General features: G+C 42.4%; 1 protein-coding gene across 5 annotated transcripts in view; it reads left to right on the top strand.

Moving 5' to 3' along the window:
* The window catches only part of VGLL4 (vestigial like family member 4), a 138,606-nt gene that overhangs the window by 75,657 nt on the left and 38,887 nt on the right, over positions 1-24,062 (top strand). For all 5 annotated transcript variants that reach the window (XM_070433623.1, XM_070433626.1, XM_070433625.1 and 2 more), the window contains one exon: positions 23,266-23,455. In XM_070433623.1, the coding sequence (XP_070289724.1) occupies positions 23,266-23,455 (190 nt within the window). The remainder of the gene's footprint in view (positions 1-23,265; positions 23,456-24,062) is intronic.

Below are 24,062 nucleotides of genomic sequence, written 5' to 3' on the forward strand. Positions count from 1 at the left end.
TCTACAGTTCTCCCTTTAGGTTCTGTTCGTTTCCCTCCCATTTGGAAAGCCATTCTTGCCCCTTTCCAGTGAGGCAAAGGCTATACATTCTTCAGGGTGTAGCTCAATCTCCCTTTATAAAAGTCAACTTGAAACTTTTTATAGGCAGGAATTGTATTGTAACCTTGCCTGTCCTCTTTCAGTGCCTTATGATGTTTATATCCTCTTTTTAATTTCTGTGGAGTTTGTAGTCTATAATTATTTGGTAGTTTTATCTTTTTATTTTGTAATCTTTAATGTAAATAAAGTGTGACATTAAAAATAAACAAACATAACGAGGTATCCAAGCTTGTCTTCAAAATAGTCACCTTAGAAAATTACACATTTACTCTAATGCTAGATGATCTCATTCTCAGAACATTGTTGTTGTTTTTAGAAATTGCTTTCAAGGTCTGAGATACTACATTCTTTTGACTATTTTAAAGGGTGGCCAGTAATTACACACACACACACACACACACACACACACATTTACAGAGTATCTATTTTTGCTAGGCACAGTTCTATCTAAGTGTGCCTATAAAATGATGAGCTAGTTTTTCTGACAGGGGCCAGGGATGAACCTGCAACTGAGGTACATGTCCTTAGCTGGGAATCGAACCCATGACCCTTTGGTCTGCAGGCCAACACTCTATCCGCTGAGCCAAACCCGGAAGGGCTAATCAGTGACGATTTTTTTTTTTTTTTGAATAAGTAAGCTCAAGTCATTCTAGAATGACTACTTTGAAAATGTTGACAATCATTTGCATGTTTATAAAAAAATAAAAATTTCAATTTCACTGCTACATACACATATACATGTATATATACTGTAAATATACATAAATATAATCTGCATTATTTATATTACGCATACGTATGAAATCACTACATCTTAGGTGTGTGTTTCTTTGATGGCATGGAGTCTACCAGCTTTTAAACGGTATCTCTGCCAGCTGCACATGTCGTTGCTTGTGACCATGATAGGCACCGAGTAAACGTGTGATTGGAGACCACAGAGCCCTTAGTTTAGAGGGCTGAGATAATTGGGTTGTTATATTAGGAAGACCCACAATCTCTGGCTTTGTCTTTTTTGGTTCAGCTTTGCTTACTCATTATGTGTTGCGCAGAGCATTGGCTGCTGGTGAAGTTCTAGCAACCCTTCACCTCATTTTATGGAAGAGGTGAAAGCTACCCCACATCTTATCTGTAAGTGATCTTGTAGAGTGAAACCCCCATTCCCATGGAAACAGGCTGGGAGAAGGGGTAGTCACAGCTCATAGCTACCACAGTGGTGTTTGGAGAACAGTTCAGGGAGTGTTGGTGGCACTTTAAAATACTTACTACTGCCTTTAAAGATTATCACATCTCCAGCTGTTCTAGATCTCATGTGTCATGAGAAAACAACAACAAAAAACTTCCAGCTCCTGTCCTACCAGGGCTTATCTTTTAAATAATGAGGGAGTCAGGGAACCTGTGGTGATGTGAGTGACAGCATGACAGCACTTGGACACATACACATCCTACTGGGATTCCCGTTGTTTTGATTTAGTGCCGCGTGCGCGCGCGTGTGTGTGTGTGTGTGTGTGTTGTACAGTTTATTTTTTGGCTTCAGAAAAATTTTCCTTCCCCGTTTGATTCATTGTCCCAGCCATTACAGCTGTAACGGTTGCTTGTCTAATTCTTGTAATGCCCAAGTCTACTGAGGCTCTTGGAAAGATAAAGAGCTGCCATATTAACTCTCCTCAATGTTGACTCTGTAGCTGCTGTAGGTTTTTAAAGATGATAGTTTTGAAAACTAATGTATTTAAAAAAAATTAATCCTCGACCAAGGATATGTTTATGTTTATTGATGGGGGGGCGGAGAGGGAGAGACAGACAGACAGACAGACACCAGTTGGTTGTCTCTTGTATGCACCCCAACCAGGGACTGGACCTATAACTAGGTATGTGCCTTGACTGGGAATTGAACCCACAACCTTTTGGTTTATGGGACGATGCTCCAACCAATTGAGCCACATCGGCCAGGGCAAATTTTTGTTTTTTTTTTTAAATAGCTTTACTAAGATGTAATTGATAGACCATAAAATTCACTCTTACATATTGTAGTTTTCGGATATTCACAGTGGTGAACATCATCACGATGTAAGTTCTCTCATTAGCAGTCACTAACTCCCCCTCCTCCTAGGCCACTAGGAACCTATTCTACTTTCTGTCTCTGTAGATCTGCATATTCTGGACACTTCATATAAATGGACTCATACAATATATGGTCTTTTGTGACTGGCTTCCTTCACTGAGCAACATGAAAGGTTCACATATGTTGCAGCATGTTATCAGTCCTTCATTCCTTTTTAGTGCCAAGTGATAGTTCTTTGTGTGGATATACCACATTTTATTTAACCTAAAAGATAATGTTTTTAAAGCAGTAACAGCTCCTGGATCAAGGTGGGTTGAGCGGTTATACAGTTTACACTGCCTTCCTCACTCTTCTTCAGCTGTGAAAAAGCAGGAGAAAAATATGCCACCTTGTTCGCTGATTGGTACTTGAATCCCAGCAGGATGTCATAGTCCCAGCCCTATGATATAACCCCTCCAGAGCAAGAGCATGGTTTAGTTTTAGTATCTGAGTGATAATTTCTGCTCACGGTTGACTGGCTCTGTGTTTATTCTGTTCAGCATTGCTCACACATTTGTATGTTGCATGAGCAATGCCTATCTGTAAAACTGGTCGGCTCCTTGCTCTCAAGAAATCTGCACTTTAGATATGGTGATACACACACACACACACACACACACACACACACTGTATGTATGTATATGTATATACATAGCAGTGAAATTGGATTTTAATTTTAGATCTCTGCGTTCACATGGATGTTTATTCATCATCTATGGATATATCTGTATTCAGGAAATTTATATGATCTATAAATACCTATAAATTATATGTAAATGTTTAAAATAGCTATCTAGATATATATCAATAAAAAGTCTTTGGCATTTTCCATCCTGTACTTTCGAAGACTTCAGAAGCAACTATCACTCAACCTAAATCATAATGGATTATAAACTCCTAAGTGCTTTATGGTGTTGGTCTCTGTTGTCATGGGGTCAAATAAGATCAACTGCCAGATGCTAGCGGTCCTACTTAGGATGCCCCCTCCCAGGATCTGCAGGAAATGTATTGCGTTGATGAATGAGCTGACACAAGTGGCAACATCACGCTCTCAGGAGCCTGAAGTTGCGTTTGAAAAACAATCTGCTACAAAAGAAAAAGCCTCTGGCACTTTTGAATTTTCAGAAACCTTTGAAAGTTAGCATGAGATTCTTTCTAAATTATTTTATTTCTTAATTATTTTGATTTTATTTCTTGTTTCAAAAATATTTACAGAATAAAGTGAGATTTTAAGTGGTGGATCCACCAAAGAGCGTTTTGGTTTCTGACACCGGTGCAGCTCCACCCTCGGTTTACCTCCCTGGCATCGCCGAGAGCCATCGGGGTGGCTTTGTGGCTGGCCCGAGTTTAATCTAGAGCAGCTAACGGGGAGAATGCCGGCAGTTTCTGCTGAGCAAGTTGACAGTAGTTTTTACAGTTACAGTAGACGTACTTTTTGCTTCCTTCCCTGCCCCTCTCATTTTTCTAGACTGAGAAATTTACAAATTGGTGGTCATGGGCTCTGTCTGCAAGGCTTTTTTGGACATCTTTGTGGGCCTGACTCGAAGCTTTTGGCGGGGGTGAGTTTGGTTTCACAAAAGACGTAGGCAGTTTATGGCAGTACATGCATTATAGGGAATATAAGGCAGCAGATGGTGTGCCCATTTTCTATGTGGGGAAACTGAGGCACCTGTGGGGTCACTTAGCTGAGGTTCTCACCTCTAAAAAGGTGAACATTGAGCCCTAGCTGGTTTGGCTCAGTGGATAGAGTGTCGGACTGCGGATTGAAGGGTCCTGGGTTTGATTCTGGTCAAGGGCACATACCTCAGTTGCAAGCTCAGTCCCTGGCCCTGGTCAGGGCGTGCGCAGGAGGCAACCAGTCGATGTGTCTCCCTCACATTGATGTTTCTCTCTCTCTCTGTCTCTCCCCTACCCTTCCACTCTCTTTCGAAATCAAGAGGAAAATATCTTTGGTGAGGATTAACAAAATAAACAAAACAATAAAATAAAATAAAATGGTGAACCTTTAAAAAATTAGTTCGAGAAATACACAATTGTTTGAAAACAGAGGTAATCTCTCCTAAAGGCGATGTCCAGCTGTTTTCCCTGCCTGGTTCTCCAGGCATTTCCTGACGTGAGCATTGAGTTCTCCCTTCCATTGCATCACTGCCAAACACCCTGTAGGCAGTTGGAAATGTTTGATTGGTCATAGTATTGATCAGTTTTGAAAGTGGAAGAGGCACAAGAGAAGATGCATGCTAGTATGCATTGGGTCTTCTGGGGAGCATGCTGTAATTACAGATTGTTAGGGTCCCAGGACAATGTTTTCATTAGGACTGGAGTCAAGCCTGGGAGTATGCATTTTAAATATGCATCTCAAGTGATTCTGATAGAGGTGGCCCAGGCATCACACTTTGAAAAGTATTTCACTACTAGTAAATGCTGAGTAGGAGCAAATGAGAAACAATAAGGAAAATTTCTACAGATTGAAGAAAATAACCTGAGGACCACTTTTGCTTTAAATAGGAGCTCGGTAGATCATAATCAGACTCAACCAAAAGTTAATTTATTCCCATATTTTCACACAAAGTCAGTTTCACCTGGATAGTCATCGAAATAGGTCAGCAACTTATAGAAAATCCTGAGATAAAGAATATAATTCTCTTCAATATACAACATGTATTTTTTAACGCAGTACTAAAATCCTTTGCTACTTCTACTTCATAGAACCTTTCTTCTGTTTCTTCCAGCAAATTTAGTGCCGTGACATTATCCCAATAGATGATCTGCTGTCTTAGTGAGGTAATTAGATTGTGTGTGGAAAGCTAGGTCTTGGATATGGATGAGTTGGTGTCACTTTCTCCATCTGGGATTATCACCTCTGTGCTTTTTGCCACCTTTGAGAGTGTGAAAATTTAATGTGAGAATCTTCAACAACGTCCGTCTACCGTTGGCAAGAAAGGTTGAAACATTAGCCGCTTAAGGTATTTGTTAAAATAATCGAGTGCTCAAGTAAGTAGGTCTTTCCAACCTGCACAGCTCTGAATGAGTGTAAGAAAGAAAATGCAAGTCTTTCAGGCCTCAGTTTTCAGTGCAGCAGATGGAAACCTCTCAATTACATGAGCTCCCATCTGCCTCTCTGATTTGGCTGGGTTTGTGCCTTGCTGTGCCGTGGAATTACTGATCTGTAATCCCTGGAAAGCATGGTTGAAGTGAGATTGACAAAGTGCTAGACCTAAGGTTAATGGCACAGAGAGGAGGAGGAGCCAGGAGAACTAGTGACGTATAAGTGTCAGTGGTGGCAAACCTCTCATCCATTTAATTTGCTACAAGTTAATATAGTAGAACCCCAAATTAAAAAGTTTCAGTTTTGCTTTATTTCTTTATTAGTCTAATTTCCACTGACCGTGTGTCAAGGCTAAAACAATTTAGGAGCATTCTAGCATGGGAGCAGTTTTAACCATCGTTGTCAGCATGGCTTTATTTATTTTTTTATTTTGTTTAAAAAATATATTTTATTGATTTTTTTTTACAGAGAGGGAGGGAGAGGGACAGAGAGTTAGGAACATCGATGAGAGAGAAACATCGATCAGCTGCCTCCTGCACACCCCCCACCGGGGATGTGCCCGCAACCAAGGTACATGCCCTTGACTGGAATCGAACCTGGGACCCCCCAGTTCACAGGCCGACGCTCTATCCACTGAGCCAAACCCGTCAGGGCTGTCAGCATGGTTTTAAAGAAAATAGGTTGGCAAAACACATGTAGGTCTTAAAATGTATTACTAGTGTGACCTGGTATTTGTTTATGGAGCTCAATAAAGCTGTTCTAAAATTTGGAGATTGGAAGTGGGGAATATTGTTTGTTACTATAACTTCATTTACTTGATTCTTTGCAAAGTTTTATGTGTATCCAATTGCTTACATGAAAATAGTTTGGAGAGTAGTATTAGCTCAATTATGAGTCTTACTGATGGCACCCGTAGGGCAGTCATTGAATGTTCGAGTGCCGGCTTTGTGTCCAATGCTAGGGAGCATTCACTGCTGAACACAATACAGCTTTTCTCAGAAAGCCGACCATCTAGCATGGTGTCTTCTTTATAAATGGTACTAGCTCTCTTATAAGAAACAAATTGGCATCATGCATGTTGTAAATTAAGATCTTTACAGAGACTGAATTGTGTGTGTGTGTGTGTGTGTGTGTGTGTGTGTGTGTGTGGAGGGGGGGGAGTGTGTTTGGAACCTGGGGACGAGGAGAGGAAGGGATGGAATTCTAGGTGAAGGCAATCAACAAGGGCAAATGCTTAAAGATGGCTAAGTATACATGAGTATTTGCTTTCCAGCTTGAATGTTGTCATTGGCTCCCCATAGCCTGCAAAAGAAAGCCCACACTCTTTCTTTAGCGAGGCCAAGTAGGAGAGGCTGTCCAGAATATCCACTCTGGAGAGCAAAGTGGCTGTGTGATTGAAAGAGGGAGGGCACGGGGACTTTGTCCTCAGCTGGTCTGCATAGCAGGCGAAGTTGAACTTATACTGAGTATGAGCTGATTTGAGGGGGTCTTGGAGGCCTAAAGCCCAACCTGTCTCCCGTCACCACTGTTAACGGGGTCTTCTTTCATCTGCCCTTGTCTCTGGTGCTCCCTCTCCTTTGGCCTGTAAACGGCAGGGACCCAGTGCTGCTGTGCTGGTTCCCACCACTCAGCACCCACTGCTCCTTGGCCTGCAGGGTTTGCTTACCGGCAAACTCCCGCCCATCCTTCCAGGCTCTGCTGGAGTGCGATCCGCTCCATTAAGCCTCTCTGAATGGTGTGGGACCTTGGGCCAAACGTGCTAAGCCACTTTTGGCCTCTGTTTCCTTCTCGGTAAAATGAGACTTCATAGGTAATTAGAGGATGACACAAATTCATGTATATAGAGTTTTTGGAACATGTCCCGGCACCAAATCCGTGCTCCTATGTGTTACCCATCATCCTGATGATTAATTTCAGGCAGAAAGGGTGGCCCCCTTCCTCTGCTTCCTCTGTGCTTTCGTTACTAACAGTAAATTACGGGGGCAGGGGAGGACCTGTAAATTCCCTGAAAAACTTCCCGTTTGGTCAGAACTATATAGGTAAGGTTGTTCCATGTGCCAAAGGGAGTGGGGTGGGGAGCGTACATGTATTGACCCCTCGTATAGTCCTTCCAGGAGGGTCTGTTTGAGGAAGGAGATTAGACTAAATGACCGAAGGGCCCGCTATGATGTAAAATCTTTACTGCCTAAAGGAGCTTCCGTTTGTACGGTGCATGGGTGTGAGGGTGGGCACAGGGAATGGCAGGGCGGGCTGAGGGGACTCTCGTGGAATAATAAAGGACTTGGTTTCCCCGCTCTTCCTCCCATCCTGGCTCTGCACCAGCTCCATTCTCCCTAAAGCACATCTGGGGGTCCCTCTGCCTCAACTCATTAATAAACTGCTGGGCATAAGACTGACGGCTACACCCAGGCTCTCTCATAATTAAGATTGATTTCATTACACACCTCAGGCATAAGGGAAACTGTTTAAATATAATTGTACACTGTTTCAGTGATGCCAGCTCCCTCAGCAGTCCCTGAACCTTATTAAACGTTTTCATTTTTGCAAGTGCGGAAGTGATGTGTGCCGCTTTATAATTTGGGGTTATTCGCTCTGCACAGCTAGAAGGAAAGCCCTTCAGTTTGTGTTCATCCTTGCGTTTCTGTTTGGCACCATGAGCATACACATAACCGGCCCTAGGAATGCCACGCAGTCCGTCACACCGCCGTCCACACCGCAGAGCCAGGGACTTGCTGTTATGTTAGCTCACCGAGTGCAGCTCTGCCTTTGAAGTGGAGGGCAGGCAGGCCTTTCATCTTCCATCATTTTCACTTAATGACAGCCTGGCCTTTGATCAGCTCAATTTTCCTCTCCTTTTTTGGCTTCATAATGAGTCACTTGGAGGTAAGGAGAGACGTGAAGTGGGCCCCCAAACAGCCACAACTTTTATGAGCACAGTGGTTGTTTGACCTTCATATCTTAGGTAAATACACCAGAGGGAGTCAGCCCTTCCTGGCTGCTCATTGATAAAATTTGCTCACTGGATAACGTAAACTTGAAAAGAAAGGTGGGGGTGGACAGGATTGAGAGAAGTAGAAATAGAAGCAACACACCCCTCCCCCATTATTTTAAATGGTTGACATAGGATTTGGGGAACCCCTTCACACGGGCATATAAAACTTCTCAGCATCATAAGGGTGTATTGTGTTTTGGAAACACGCCAGATTCTACATGCCAGTGGAGTACTTATTTTCAGATTAAATTTTATGACTTCTTAGTCTGTTATTTAATAATATCTTTTCTTGGAACTTGGTAAGGTTAAAAAAGTTCTTGACTGAATAGAATTTTGGCATAAGAATCTTAAGATTCCCAGTTAATTTTAAAATCTGGGGAATAAAACTGCAGTAGCTCCTTGAAAAAGCAACTCACAGATTTACATATTCTTTGGTTATGCTGCACAACGTTACTAATATGAAATAAAAGTACATTTTGGTATTAAATACTCTTATCCATATATGAAATTAGCTGTTTGCCTCTCCAGTAAATCTCCAAAAAATGTTTTAATATTCTTTCAAGCTAGTCAGTATGTTTTTAGACTTCTATTCCAGTAGTCTCTTAGTTATGGGTTGGGGATTGCAAACATCTTTTAATAATAGCTTATGTAAACTACGATTATTGAATAAAATGTATTCATAATAGGACTCCAAAATATACTGCATACTGTGAAAAAAAATCTCAACTATATTTGCTTGGCACCAATTTAATGATCAGCTCAATTTTCCTCTCTCCCTCCCTTTCTTCTGCTCTCTCTCCTGCTTTTCTTTTTCCTCCATTTAACTCTAGGTACTTATAGCTCTTTCAGTGAAGGATGTCATGTTATAATTTTTTAGAATTGGTTTATTTTAACAGTAGTTTTAAATGAGTCTGTTTTAAATCACTGTTCAGAAGTTTTCTTCTGTAAGTATGCATTATCATTTGAGGTGTTTGATATTTGTTCTTAACAATTCAGATGTTATTCAGGAAATACCTATTGAATGAATGTCGATTAATCATAAATAATTGAAAGCTCTTAGCACAACCCATGCCACTAAAACAATAGACATCTGTATTATTTTATTTAAAGGAAATGAGTTTTGGTGTACTGAGGTTTTCTCCAAGAATAAAAATTATCTTATTAGAATATTAAAGATGTCAACTGACATTAATAAATTTGGATGTAGAGTTTGTTAGATCAACCTGTAGAACTTAAATATGGAGCTGTGCTGCTAACTCAATCTTTATTTTCCCTCGTACATATTGATAAGCTAGAAACAGTGTAGCTAACTGGCTTTTTCAATTTTATAGTTTCTCAACTTATAAAGAAGAAAAGATCAGACAAGTATTGAGGGAATTATTAGGAAGAGGAGGATGGCCTGTTTTGGAAAGGTCAGGTGGCCATACTCGCTGAAACTAACATTCCAGTTCTCTGATCTTTCCTTAAATGTCTCTTGGGTTTGCCTCTTCTCTGCCCTCGAAGATATAAACATTGTTGAGCCTCATCCCCTTTACACAGGTGTCACGGCCCTGCCCCAGCTCAGGTGTGTCCATCCAAGTCATCATCCAGCACAGTGTCCTTAGACCACCTTTTTCTGAAGCTTTGCTTTAGTTGTGTCAACACTTATAATGGCTCCCTATCAGTTGCCTAACACACGTCTAAATGGCTCTGCCTCAGTTCAAAGCCCTTTATTATCGGACCCATCTATCTGTTTATTCTAACTCTTTACTACTAGAAGAAATGAGCCTTTTGTCTCACTTAGAGTGATCTCACACACATATGATGTCATTCTTGTTCTCTTCATTTATTCATACAGTTTTCCCCACCTGGAATGCCCAGACCCACCATTTCCAAGTGTCCAAAACTTACCTATCTTTCAAATTCCGCTCCTGACTATTAGAGCTTGAATTGGTGTCTTCCTCATACAAAATGCCCATAGCTTCTCTTTTTTTAATGTAATGAATTCATTTTTATCTTCAAATTAATTAATTAATATGTGAACACTTGTCTCCATTTTAATTCCTAATATGGTAATTATTGATAGACATAACCTATATAAGCAAAAGCTCTTCGTGGTGCTTAATGATTTTTTGTGGTTGTTGTTGAATGATTTTTTGTTGTTTTGTGATTCACATAATTACTTCTCCCATTTAAAGAGCATCTCTTTTATTTTGGAATTTATCATGTTTTTCTTTATTTATCCCCATGACTTATCACTACTACTGGCACCAAAATGAGGCAGAGACCAGATCTCAAACATCATTTTGTTTTCCTTAGTTTCTGTTATTGTCCGACAAACATACCAGGCACTAACATGCTTTTGACTGAACCACATCCCTTCTTCTGCTAGTCCTAATCTCAGATCATCTTTAAATGGGGCTGTATTCAACCATTAGCAATTAGCCTTTAAAATAAAAATCTGTTTGTCATTTTCTAAGATGATTTGACAGGGTTACAAATTCTGCTTAACTATCCTTTTGGGATGAAGACCATCTCAAGAAGAGAGCTTGGGTGGCAGCCTTCAGAGCAAAGAAAAACAGAGTTTGTCCCCTGGAACCTGGGTCCATGAAGTGGCCTGTTGGCTTACCAGCTTTGTCAAAATGTTTGTAAGCAGTGCTTACAGCTAGGTGACATGATTAAGAGCCACAGTGTATGATGCAGACAATAAGGCTTATAAATATTTTAAGGTCGTAAAGACCAAGGAATGCTGACTTGCCGAAGAAGAATTGGATGAAGAAGGTAGGACTTGCACTGTAGCTCAGGCCTGAAAGTGAGGGGATGTTTTGGATGGGTGTTAAACCTGAGGGGAGACAGCAGAACCTTCCCAGCATGAGTGAACAGTGGAGTCTGTGAGGAGTGTGAAGACTGGAAAGATGGACCCAAGGCTGAAGAGATGGAGGTCTAGACCAGTGGTCCCCGGACCACCGGTTGGAGACTGCTGCTCCAGAGGTTTCCTTAAACCAGTGGTCGTCAACCTTTCGGACCTCACGGACCACCAGTGGTCCACAAACCACCAGTTGGCGACCGCTGCTGCCAAGGTTTCCTTAAACCAGCGGTTGCCAACCTTTCAGACCTCATGGACCACCAGTGGTCCGCGGACCACCGCTTGGCGACCGCTGGTCTAGACTACCAGGTTGAGAAGTTTTACATTTACTCCAGCAATCCAGTCCACCAGGGACTTGAATCTCTCATGGTAAGAGGCTGGGTGACTGTGTTGGAAGACTGTCTGCTCAAGGTGAGAAGGAAGAATTGAAAGGATGGTTAGTTAGTGTCAATAGTTTTTATTTGCCCAAACTATACAGGTCACTTATTCAACAAATAATTATTGAGGATTTGCTGTATTCCAGGAAGAGTGTAAGTTTGGCCCTGATCACATGGGGTGTTTTCTTATATTTTTCTCTTATTGTCTTTTATATAAAAATGTTGTGTCCCAAATCAGATCTGTGCTGATTTGTAATCAGGAGTGCTATGTTTTATCCAGCTTAGCTGTAGTCTCTTGCATATTAAACAAACGATGCTTAATAAATGAGCAAGAGATTGAGGGATGGCCCTAACCAGTTTGGCTCAGTGGATAGAGTGTTGGCCTGTGGACTGAAGGGTCCTAGGTTCGATTCCAGTCAAGTGCATGTACCTTGGTTGCAAGCACATCCCCAGTAGGGTGTGTGCAGGAGGCAGCTGATCGATGTTTCTCTCTCATCAATGTTTCTAACTCTCTATCCCTCCCCCTTCCTCTCTGTAAAAAATCAATAAAATGTATTGAAAAAAAAAAAAAAAGAGGTCAGTGCCCCTGACTAAATAGTCAGGTGTTGCATGTGTTTTTTTTTAAAAAAAGAGAGAGATTGAGTGATAAGAAGATGCATATAACCCATATTACTACTATGAAAGGAAAAAAGTTACTTTTTTTTTATACTAGAAAAACCTGTGGGCACCACCTTAACCAGGTAATCAGGCTGTTTCACCAGCAATGGGATGTGGTGCCTTCCAATGTGATACACTGAGGTGTGCACAGTATCTCTTTGGTAGTGTTTTTGCCAGAAACATTCAACCTGGATCCACTCATGAGGATGGGATCAGACCACTAAAAATTGTAGGACAGCTCATTGGTCTGGATTATTTAAAAACATCAATTTCAGGCAAGGAAAAAAGATAAAATAAGTTTCTTTAGGTCACAGAAAATTAAAGAGACATGACAACTACATTGAGCAGTGTGTGATTCTTAATTGGATGCTGGATTCCCCCAACGTGCCACGTCCCCACAAAAGAAATAGCTCAATTGGGGAAATTTGAAAATGGCTTGGATATTAGTGACAATGTGTCAACTTTAATTTTCTTGGCATGTTAATGGTGTTGTGGCTGTAAGGAGAATGGCTTACTCTTAGAAGACTTTTGTTGAAGTAGTTAGGAGTGAAATATATCTACAAGTTGCTTTAAAAAATTATAGTAATTATAGCCAAAAAGTTTATGTGTGTAAATAAACTGACAAATGGACTCAAAGTGAAGGGAATGGGACGTTCTTTGTTCATTCACATTTTTAGTAGCTTACTATTATTTTTTTTAAAGTAAAAAGTTGGGTAAAATAAAATTCTTCACTTAGGTACTTATAGCTCTTTCAGTGATAAAGTTTACATAATCTTCCTTTATGTCACTCGTTTTATCAGTCTTCCTGGTTAGCAGCCCACTTGAATTATGTGCTTGCTTGAGTTCTTAATGCTACTTTCACTCTCAGAATTGTGGGGTCTTTGAACTTTGTGTCCTATTTTAATCCTTGGGAAATTCACCCGGGCCTTCTGAAACAGCATGTTCAGCAGTGTTGAGCAGTACAGTGAGTTAATGCAGTTAACTAGTGCACCCATTGTTAAACGGTGCAGTGAGAGAGTCAACTTAGGACGTTTGTCACGTCCCAGCTACCTGCCCACTCCTGTCGTCGGAGGTTTGGAGCTGATGAGCAGATTTGGTATTCGAAATAGGTATGCTAGGACATGGCCTTCAGCAGTCCGTATGCCGGGTTGCGTATGAATTTTGAATTAGTTCCCGGGAACCTTGTCTTACTCCTCAGGGTCTGGGCTAGAATATATTGCAGAGAACAAGATTGCCTCTTTATCCTTTGAGAGGTCATAGCAAGCATGTTAGTATTGCTCAGGAGTCTGTAGTTTTTGAGTTGGAGGTGGTCAGTGTGAGAATGTCGCCGGGCAGCTCAGCCCAGCTACACAGTGTCAAAAAGTGGCAGCATGATGCCTTTGGGTTGGGTTTTGAAAGTTGAGAAGAGTACAAATTGGCCAGGAGGATTTCAGAAGGTATTCTAATGGGGAGAAAGATGAATAAATTGAGAGTTGAGAAGTGTGTACCTGGGGAGGGGGCACTGGTTTATCGAGCACTGGGCCCCGACCAGATTTCTTGTTTAATCCTTGAGGTAGCTCAGGGCCTTGGTGAATTTTCATACATGTGGAAACAGTCATAGGAAGTCAGGTAGCGCCCCGAGGTCATCCCGCTGGCTCCTGGTGGAGCAGATTTGGAATGCTCACTGACCCATGCTCCTTGGCACTGTAGCTCCTGACCTTGTAGATTAGTTGGTGGAAACTGTATATGTGCTAAGTTTATTAGAGGAGAGGAGCTCTCCTGAATAGCAGAACCACGTTTGGAGAAGTTCCCTTTGCCCCCGTCATTTCATCCTCTAAATGGGACTCGTATCAATGAATGGATTTCAGTAACTAGTGTGATAAAAAATCACCTGTTCTAGGAACTTTGTATGAGTTTTCATTGGTTCTCATAAAAATCCCTCAAGGTAGATGAAGAGATAGAGGCTCAAGAGAGATGAAGAGACTTTGCAAGGTCACACCTTTTTTGTGATTGCAAAGCCCACTTCCTGCCCCGTTCCTCTGCCCTGGGCGAGTGTGGTCAGGAACGCAGAGACAAGGCTGTGTGCCCGCGGCGTGTTCCTCCCCCTCGACCTCCTAACTTCCCCTCCCCCCCCCTCCCTCCACACACACCATATGCAAGATGTCACAAAGAGGAGCAGACACGTGGGATAGCTGTGAACACACAGACTGTGGTAAGTCCATTCTGGAGGTTTGGAGTGTTATGGGAGATCAGAGGAAGGGAAGTTTAATTTTCCAATCTCTCCTTCCACTCCCCAAGTTCTCCCCCCCCCCCCCCCCCCACCCCTTCTCCATTGGTCAGTGACTGATTCTAAGACTCAGCTGTCCCAGGGTAGGTCCCTGGTCCAGTCATACCCTGTAGAATTCCCTTTAATTAAAGAGTGATTTGAAGATAGTTACTGTCATGTTACCTTAGATGTTGAACCTGCTGCACAAGCTTACAGAGAATTTCTCTGGTATTTCCCCTCACATTTTGAAGAGGTGATACCATTTCCCCAAGCTCTGCTTCATGGCACCTGGAATCCAGCAGAAGGTGGCTCCACTGTTGGAGAGGGTAGATCGAGCATCATTCAGAGATTACTTCTAAACATCTATAATAAAGTCTAACCAGAGAGGAAATTGAGCCCCTAGCAAAGTGCCAGATTCCAATTCCATCTGCAGACACTTTGCTTTCATAATTCTCTTCCTTCTCATTAACAGTAACATGTTATAAAAGTAGATTTGCAAGCAAATAGAGTGAAGCATTTCTGACAGGCTTAAAGTGTCTTTTCCATTGAGGGTCCTTTGCACTTGGCATTAAAGGTTCTTGAACTGCTTTTACCTTCTTAGGGTTCACGGGTGACGTGTCAGTGCTGAGGCCTCAGATGGGGACATAGTGAGGACATGAGCTACACTGTACTGATGCTCAGACCCAGGCAGATACTAGTCGTTTTCCTGTCTGCCCCAGCACAGTGAGAGCAGGGCTGTACTGCGAGACTCGCCATCCCTGATCTACTCGGAACCCTCTGCAGCCCCATCACAACCAGCCTGGGGTCGGAGGACCAAGAATTGAAGCCGGTGTGGTTATTAGATCTGGCTCAGGAAACCAAGGGCACAGACAGGTGTTTAATCGTTGAGAATCCCAGTTATGGTTTCTGAAACCAGCACCCCGCCTGACACTGAGATCTGCTGATCTTCAGCCTAGTTATGTCTCTGTTAGGTGCCTGAGATTTTCTTTAAGCTGAGATGATAGGTATAGTAAGACATTTATTTGGGTCCTCCTACAGTTTCACCCAGATTAGTATTGCATAATCTTTGAAGAAACAGTTCAGTTATAAAGTGAATTCAACAGGGTAAATGAGATTTTAGGGACTTTTTTAAAACCTTGAACACAACAAAATTATTTCAGGTAATGTAGAACTGGCTAACTAAATGATTAGCAATATATGGATGTGAATATAACAGTTTTAAATTGACTTTAAAATGCTTTTAGTGAGGGCTTTTTGATATTCAGATATTCAGCTTTTTAAAGCATTTTAGTGTATATCTGGAATGGATATGGAGGATTATAGACCGCTTACCACTTCTTTGGGATTATTGTTTTACCCTTTCCCCTCTGGCCCCTGTAGAATTACAGATATTTAAAACGAGTAGGGACTATTGGCATTGTCCGCCCTTGGGCATGTCTGGGAGTAGGTGCCACCTTGGATGTGCTGAACTGCAGTCTTAGGGAGACCCCAGCCTGGTTCCTAGGGACCCTCCCCTTCACCTGTGCTTTCATGAGCTCTGAGGCACAGCTTGAGTCTCTGCACTTTCCCTGGTGCTGGGCCTAGAAGCCCGGTTGCTTTTAGTGCCGATCCCTTGGTCTCCGCCCTTCTTGGCAGCTTCTACTTCAGAAGTGGCCTCGGCCTCCATGCATGAGTTTGTTTCCTTGTGACCTGGCCCACTGCACCAGGCTTGTCAGGGTGGGCCCAGCGTTGGGAGCTGTTTCATCCCAAAGGAAAGTGAAGAGCTTTATCCTTTGAGTCAGACTGGGTTTCAGGCCTGTGCTCCCCTCCTCTTGCCCCTCCCTTCCTCTCCTGTTAGCATGGCTGTCATCACAAAATAACCTGGCAGGCTGGGCAGCTTAAACAACAGACTTTTATTTTCACAGTTCTGGAGGCTTGTGGGTGACTGTCTTCATGTTCACATAGTCTGTCTTTTTGTCTGTGTCTTAATCTCCTTTTCTTTTTATTTATTTTTTATTGATTTCAGAGAGGAAGGGAGAGGGAGAGAGAGATAGAAACATCAATGATGAGAAAGAATCACTGATCACCTGCCTCCTCCATGCCCCCTACTGGGGATCAAGCCCGAAATTCGGGCATGTGCCCTTGACCGGAATCGAACCTGGGACCTTTCAGTTCTCAGGCCGATGGTGCTCTATCCACTGAGCCAAATGGGCTAGTGCCTAATCTCTTTTTCTTATTAGGACACCAGTCATCTTGGTCTAGAGCCCATCCTAATGACTCCATTTAACTCTAATCACCTCTTTGGAGACCCTGTCTCCAAATATAGTCACATTCTGAGGTACTGGGGTTAGGACTGCAACATATGAATTTTGGGGGGACATAGTTCCATTCATAACAATCCCTTCCCTACCCTTTCCTTCCTCTCTCTCTCTTCTTTTCTTCCTCCCTTCTCTCTCTTGCTTTTCTTCCTCCTTCTCACTTCTTCCTCTCTCCCCATCACCCTTCCTATCCATCTCTCGCCTCCTTCCTTCCCTTCAACTCTCTTCCCTTCCTGTAAAAGTGTCCTGCACCGCTAGAAAGAATATAAAAACGGGAAAATCTAAATGCCACTTTTCTCCTTCTGGCTCTTCTATTTAACTAGCTTTGTGACCTTGAGAAATTCACTAATTCTTGAAATGCTCGTTTCCTTAGCTGCCAAATGGGAATTAGTCTTCTTCTCTGCCCTTATTGGGCTGTAGTGAGGAAAAATGCTTTTAAAATAAAATGTTTAATACAAGATGCAGGGAAACTCTGACAGAGTGTAATATTTATGGGATTATTTGGATTACTTGAAATTCTAATTAAAATGGCACATGTTTCAACTGCTGCACAGGTTTTACTGTGTTATTGTTATCCTTAATTATATCATAAGCAGCCAGCAATACAAGGTTGTGGGGTTTTCCTGAACAACCTCATTGTTGTTATAAAGAAAGCGCCAGATCCGATCTGCTCAAACCAAGCTCAGTCAGGAGTCTGGGCTTGGCCTAGCCTCCCTCGCCTGGCCCCCTTGGCCGGAGTGACCTTCAGCTGAGGTTTGCATTCCAGATGCAAGATCGGGCTCTGCAGGTTTAGAGCTGTGAGTCTGGGTTTGCTGAGAGGGACAGTGAGGATGGCACTTGTACCCCAGGGGTGATGGGAAAGGGCACTCGGGTCCTGAGTTGTAGAATCGTGTGCAGTCCTTGTACCGCTGGCAGACACTACGTCACAGCTTTTATCTCTGCTGGCTCGCCCAGGTTTCATCATATTGCCTAACAGCCCTCCTTGTAAAAAAAAAAAGAAAAGGAAAGAAAAGAAAAAAGTTAACCAGAATGGGGATAGCCACAAGCTGAACTGCTTGAAAGAGGTTGACTTCAGTGTCATCTCCCCAGCTGCTAGTCCGTGAGACAAAAAAGTATTATTTGAAAGAAAACGAGTAAGGCCTGGCTGCCGGGGCTCCTTGCCCTGCACGGTCATGAGTTTGTGAGATGTGAGCTGGGCCGTGAAACGTTAGAGCTGTTTTATCTGGGTGCTCTCTTGCCAGTAGGGTGACGTCAGCCTGCTCGCCGCGGGCTGTGGTGAGACAGGAGACATCCTCGTAGCCGAGCGGCTGGCTTGGGGGACCGAGCTGTGGTTTTGCTTCTTTGATTTAAGTTCAGACGCGATAAACGGGTTGGGGAGGGGAGTAGAACATCAAGTCTTGGACACAGCAAAGATGTAAATTGTGGCAGAAAACTCTCTGTTGGGTAAGGCATAGAGATTTTTGTGAAAAACCCACCCTTAAAGTTTTAGCAGGATCCTTTTCAGTACAGTTGTACCTTCCCCCTTTCCATGAATGCAGGACGTTGGCATTTCAGCCTCGCGTTGTTTGACTAACCTTCATAAAACGACAGTAAATGCCATTACTGAGATTAATTTCTCTTGAGTCACAGATCCTTGTCTGGCGGTTGGCCCCGAGGTGGTGCAGAGGCGCTGTGATGGGGAGTTGAGAGACACAGAATGCTGTTTCTGCTTCACCCTCGCATCCATTAATCCCGTGGTTCTCAACCTTCCTAATGCCGCGACCCTTTCATATAGTTCCTCATGTTGTGGTGACCCCCAACCATAAAATTATTTTCGTTGCTACTTCATAACTGTAATTTTGCTACTGTTATGAATTGTAATGTAATTATATATGTGTTTTCCGATGGTCTTAGGCGACCCCTGTGAAAGGGTCGTTCGACCCCCAAAGGGGTCTCGACCCACAGGTTGAGAACCGCTGCATTAATCTCTCTGAAACCAAATCATTTGCCTTACCTCCATGCTGAAGGTCCTGGCCTCGATGAGTCAGTTGAATGAAAGTCGAATCTGCATTTTGTGGACCAGGTTCTACTCATCTCTGGGTTCAGTTGACTACAACTTTCTTGTAGTAGTTAAATACTACAGGAATGAAGGTGCAACACTGAGAACTAGAAGTGTCCTGGATTTTTAGTGAAATCTTCTTTAATGATGAGGTAAATTATTAGTTAAGACCACTTCATTGACTCAGTATTCTTTTCCTACATTTATAAAGTGTGTCCTGTAAAAGTTTAGCATTTTTTCAATCAGCAAGTAAAGTAAGACTTAACTTTGGAAGATATACGTTATGGAGAACCTAGACTTTTAGAGCCAGTCAGGCCTTTAAGATGACCAGATGGAGCCACTCACAGATGCAGAACTGAGGCTGAGGAGGTGAGCACTGTTTTGAGGACTTCCAGTTAGATTCCATTTTGTATCCAGTCTAAGATGAACCATTATTTTATGTTTCACTAAGACAAACAGTCCTGCCTATTAGAATATGCCAATTGGATATCAGACAATCTTCAGTCTCAGCTATATTAAAATGTAGGAAATAAAGAATCGCGCAGTCATTGAAATATGGTAATGACAGGATTCTGAAACCAGGCTACGTATTCCATCTTCTCCATCTGACTTTGAAAGAATTTTCTAGTAATATTTCACCCAAATCGTTACATAGCACATCGTAAAGCTAGGTGATTTTCTTTTTTGTTTCTCTGGGTTAAATTTTTTAAAATTGAAATTAATATGTGCTGATCCTTGTGAAATCTTGGTCCACAGTCTTTGCTCCTCCTCAGTTGGGAGAAATAGTTAACCACTATTTTTAGTCCATACATTAGAATTGTCACCATGTTTAGTAATTTTTTTGTTTCTATTAGGCATTTTCCTTCACTAACACACCGAGATTAAAAGGCCAAACACATTAAAAAAAATTAAACTTCTTTTGTTATAACTTGTAACTGTAAATTTTTCAAAAAGTTAAATTGACAATTGTAGCTAAGCCAACTAGAGAGACTTAAAATACTGGGTTACTCAGACAGCTCAAATCTCCTTTCTCCTGTTTATTCTTGGAAAAGAAAGATAATCTTTTTTCCTTTTTCAAGTGCCAAACCATTGTGAAATTTAGAACATACACCAGTATAAAAGAAAAAAATCTTTTATACCCCCAAGATAAGTTCCTTTGGTGTGTATTTTTTCCCCTCCTCTGCTGTGGTCAGGGTCTGGATAAATGTCATCATTCGCTTTTCTGACAGTACTTTGCACAGCCTTCACCATGTAACAGGCACTCCGACTCAGTCTGATTAGAAGCTGAGCTGGAGCTTATCTGACTGTAATAGAGTAGAGAGATAGCGCTATCATAACAAAAGGTTTCTTTTTATTTCAGGGGAAATTAATGGAGGCTTGTCCTTATTCAGCAGTTAAGTGTGAAAAACCTGAGAGAGAAGGGGTCTTCTGTCATCCACTGATAAGACATTTGGGGACGGGGAGGGGTAGCTGCTTCGTTGAGAAGTAACGCACTTACCATATAATTGACCCATTTAACGTATGCAATCCAGTGGTTCTACGTATATTCATGGAGTTGTGCAACCTTCAACCACAATCAATTTTAGAACATTTTCGTCACCCCCCCCCCCCCCCCCCCAAAAAAAAACCCGGTACTCATTAGCAGCTACTTTCTGGTCCCCCTTCTCCCAGGCCCCTAGCAATCACTAATCTACTTTTTGTCTTTGCCTGTTCTAGACATTTCATCTAAATAGAATTAGAACTGTATGGCGTTTTGTGTCTGACTTCTTTCACATAGCAAATTGTTTTCAAACTGTCGTAGCATGAGTCAGTACTTCATTCCTTTTTATGGCTCAACAATATTCTATGATATGGACATACCACATTCTTCAGTTGCTGAACATTTGGGTTTTTGGCTATTATGAATAATGCTGCTAGGAACACTCATGTATATACGTTTTTTGGTGAAAGTACATTTTCATTGTTCTTGGGTATGTACCTAGGAGTGGAATTGCTGGGTCAAATGGTAAGTTCCTCAACGATTTAACCTTCGAGGAACTGCCAAACTGTTTTCCATAGCAACAGCACCATTTTACATTTGTGGTTCACAACCCTATCATTCACCAAGCAACCAGCGTTTACTAAGAAAGTGTTACTTCCGTAACATTGAACGAGGGCAGCAACACCCAGTGTGTGTGTCAGGGAACCCGCCTGCACAAGGCCTCTTCGGTGCCAACAACATGCATGCCCCGTCATCTCTATGGGGTCTGCTAGAGCTACGTTGCAGCCCATAGGGGAGAAGGACCAGTTATGGCTTCTTGTGGGTCTGTCCCCACCCCCAGTTCAGAAATCTCCAGTGTTTTCAGAGTATCCCTGTGGACTTCCCTGTCAGACACCAGCGCCTCAGTCTTAAAGATAAGCAGTGCATCAACTTGGTGAACTTGTAATGCAAGCACTGGATGGAAATTGGAGAGTGGAACGGAATGTTGTTCTTACCCCAAAAGAGTTTTGCTTTTTCGTGGAATAGTGTACGCTGTGTGATGAGTGACTCTTCCTTTTTTGGAGTGATTTGAATTTGTTGCTGTGGTGGTGGTTTTCCATGGTAACTGCTGTTGCCACACATCTGGCATCTGATGAAATGGCTCCCAGATCCCAGGGGTCTGCACCGAGCCCGAGCACTCCTCATCCCCTCATCCTGCCAAGGATGTGGAGAAACACTGGGCGGAGGGCGTGGTGGCTCTGGCGTGGTGGCTCTGGCGTGGTGACGAGGTTTGATTTGCAATGGCTGATTTCCTGGGGGGATCATCAGGGCTCCTCCAAAAGTTAGCTGGCCTACAGATGCTGTACCCCGGAAACTCCTCCCCTCCCTGCGGAGGAGGCGAGTATCAGAAAGAGGGGCATGTTGGGAAAGAATATTTCTGATTTATCAAGGCATCAGTATTAGCACTGCTCTGTTTGCTTGTTTGTTTGTTTAAGCCAAAATTACTAAATTAGAAGTAGAGGTCAACCAAAATCCTACTGAATTTCTGAGAGGAGCAGGCCAGCGTAGGCCCTGTTTTTTTAGGTATTTCATTTAAAATGGAAAGTTCCAGTTTGCACTGGGGCCAAAATCCCAAAAAGAAGTCCTTACTGGAGGTGTATTACGGGTCACTGTATATTTGCTAGTTTATATCTTGGTTGACTCAATTGGCAAAATTTTTATTTTTCCTGGTAAACGTTCAGAAGGTTTTTTTCCTCACTCCTTTCCCTCACAAAATCATATTTGTCATATGTGTATGAAGCAAACGACTGTTAAAGCTGTCCACACATCTGTGATGATATGAAAATTAGTGGTGGCAAACAAAGATTTCCTTTCTTAGGTACCACAAGGCCTCAGATGAAGTTGACTTTATCCTAATATTACTCTCAAATTGTGACCAAGTGGAAACCCAATTCGTCAGGCCTTAGAGACCAATACGAATAGCACCACAAAAGAGTTATTTGTGAAAAATGTAGGTCCCTCTTCCCCCATATGACTCAGAAAGCTTAAAGTTTTCTCTTAAGGTAATTATTATTGTTTATAAATTTAGAAGGTATACAACCTTTATTATAAGCATATAAAGGGTTATGCTTATTTCAGTTCATAGTAAGGCACAAAGTTATCACATAACACACAGCCTTTTTAGAATGGGAATGAAAAACATTAAGATGTCAAATCAGATCGAGATGTGAACTTGAATTTGAGTGTCTGACTTTGAAAACTGTTTTGAGAACTGTACCTGTGAATTAAACTTGTGATTAATTATATGCCCCAAATGTGCTGATAATAATCATAGTATTTTTAACATGCCATTTTTAGTATACTCTAAGAATAAAATGTTTATTTCTCATTAAACAATGCATTTTTATTTCTGGTAACTTTTTGGTCATATATGTGAATCATTAACCCATAAATTTTCCTCATTCTTAAAAAGAAAAAAAATAACCTACCAAAAATACAATAAAAATGTAATGAGTAAGAAAAGTGAATTTGGCATAGTGCTCCAATGAACCCTGTGTTAGGTCATTCTCTTAGAGGTATGGAGTCAAATACCCATAAATCAAAAATTCCATGTTTTAAATTAACTTTAGAGTTGGTTTATGGTCAATTTTTCCCCTCTGTTACTTTATTGCAACTTTTAATTTTAAACTTTACCCTAAAGAGTTATTGAAGAAATGGCAATTATGTGAGGTGATGGAGGTGTTAGCTAACTCTGTGGTGGCAAACGTTTTGCAATATATAAGTATCAAATCAACACATTGTACACCTTAAACTTACCTAATGTTATATGTCAGTTATATCTCAATAAAGCTGGGGCGGGGGGGTTGCGGTGGGAAGAGTTATTGTGCTAGAAAACCACGTTTATGTAAAATGTCTCATGCTTGGCAGCTAACCTTATGCTCAAACCATGTTCTGAGAATGGCAGGCTGCGTGTCATGTTGCCAAAAACTTTCCACTGGGAGTAGTTTTGCAAGGGGCCGGGCGGGCGGGCGGGCGGGGAGCGGGCGGGGAGCCGGGGGCTGAGGTAGGGACATTTCTCCTGCTTGGTGACTACATCCTTTCTCTTGCGTAGGTGAAGCTGCTCTCCGGGGAGAACCCAGGATGCAGACCATCCCTGTGGCATCTGCCCTCACCAGTCACCGCACAGGCCCCCCACCCATCAGCCCCAGCAAGAGGAAGTTCAGCATGGAACCGGGGGACGACGACCTGGACTGTGAAAATGACCATGCTTCCAAGATAAGCCGCATCTTCAACCCCCATCTGTAAGTCCCCTCGTTCTGAAGTGTGGGCATTCTGGTTCCGGCTTGTGCACGCAATGCCAGGGCCGCATTTCTCTTGCAACTCCGTGTCGACGGTGGAGTGAAGGATGAATAATGCTCATCTGCCAGGAGGGGGTAGTAAACCAATTTTAATAACTCACGGAGAGACATCTCATTTCCCTCTGGCTTATGTGTCTGACCGTTCGTGTGTTTTCCCCGTGGATGTTAAGGAAGTTATTGCTTCTTGGGGTGGTTGCCTAAAAATGTTGCCCCTTCTTGCCTGTACGACTACTGATGGTCGTTCGGAGAGTCTGTCTTTGGTGAATGTTTTCATGTGCCAGGGACATGGGAGGAAAAGTTAGCACCGGAGCAGAATGGGACAGTTAAGAAGTATTAATTCTCACCTTACGTGTTCACGGTGTACACTTGAAATCTCCCCCAAGTGAGAAGGATGGCTTGTCGTGTTTGTGGGAAAGTGCTGTGTATCCCATGTGATGCGGGAGCCTGTTGCAGCCCTTACAGTCTTGGGGCCGGGAGGGCTGGGTGCTCGTCCTCCGTCTGCCACCAGCACTCTCTTCAATCACAGCGTGTGTTGCTACCACTCTCTGGG

This window comes from Myotis yumanensis, unplaced genomic scaffold (assembly GCF_028538775.1).
Source record: "Myotis yumanensis isolate MYYU_CA2020_CCGP unplaced genomic scaffold, mMyoYum1.0.hap1 SCAF_14, whole genome shotgun sequence".
NCBI classification, from domain to species: domain Eukaryota; kingdom Metazoa; phylum Chordata; class Mammalia; order Chiroptera; family Vespertilionidae; genus Myotis; species Myotis yumanensis.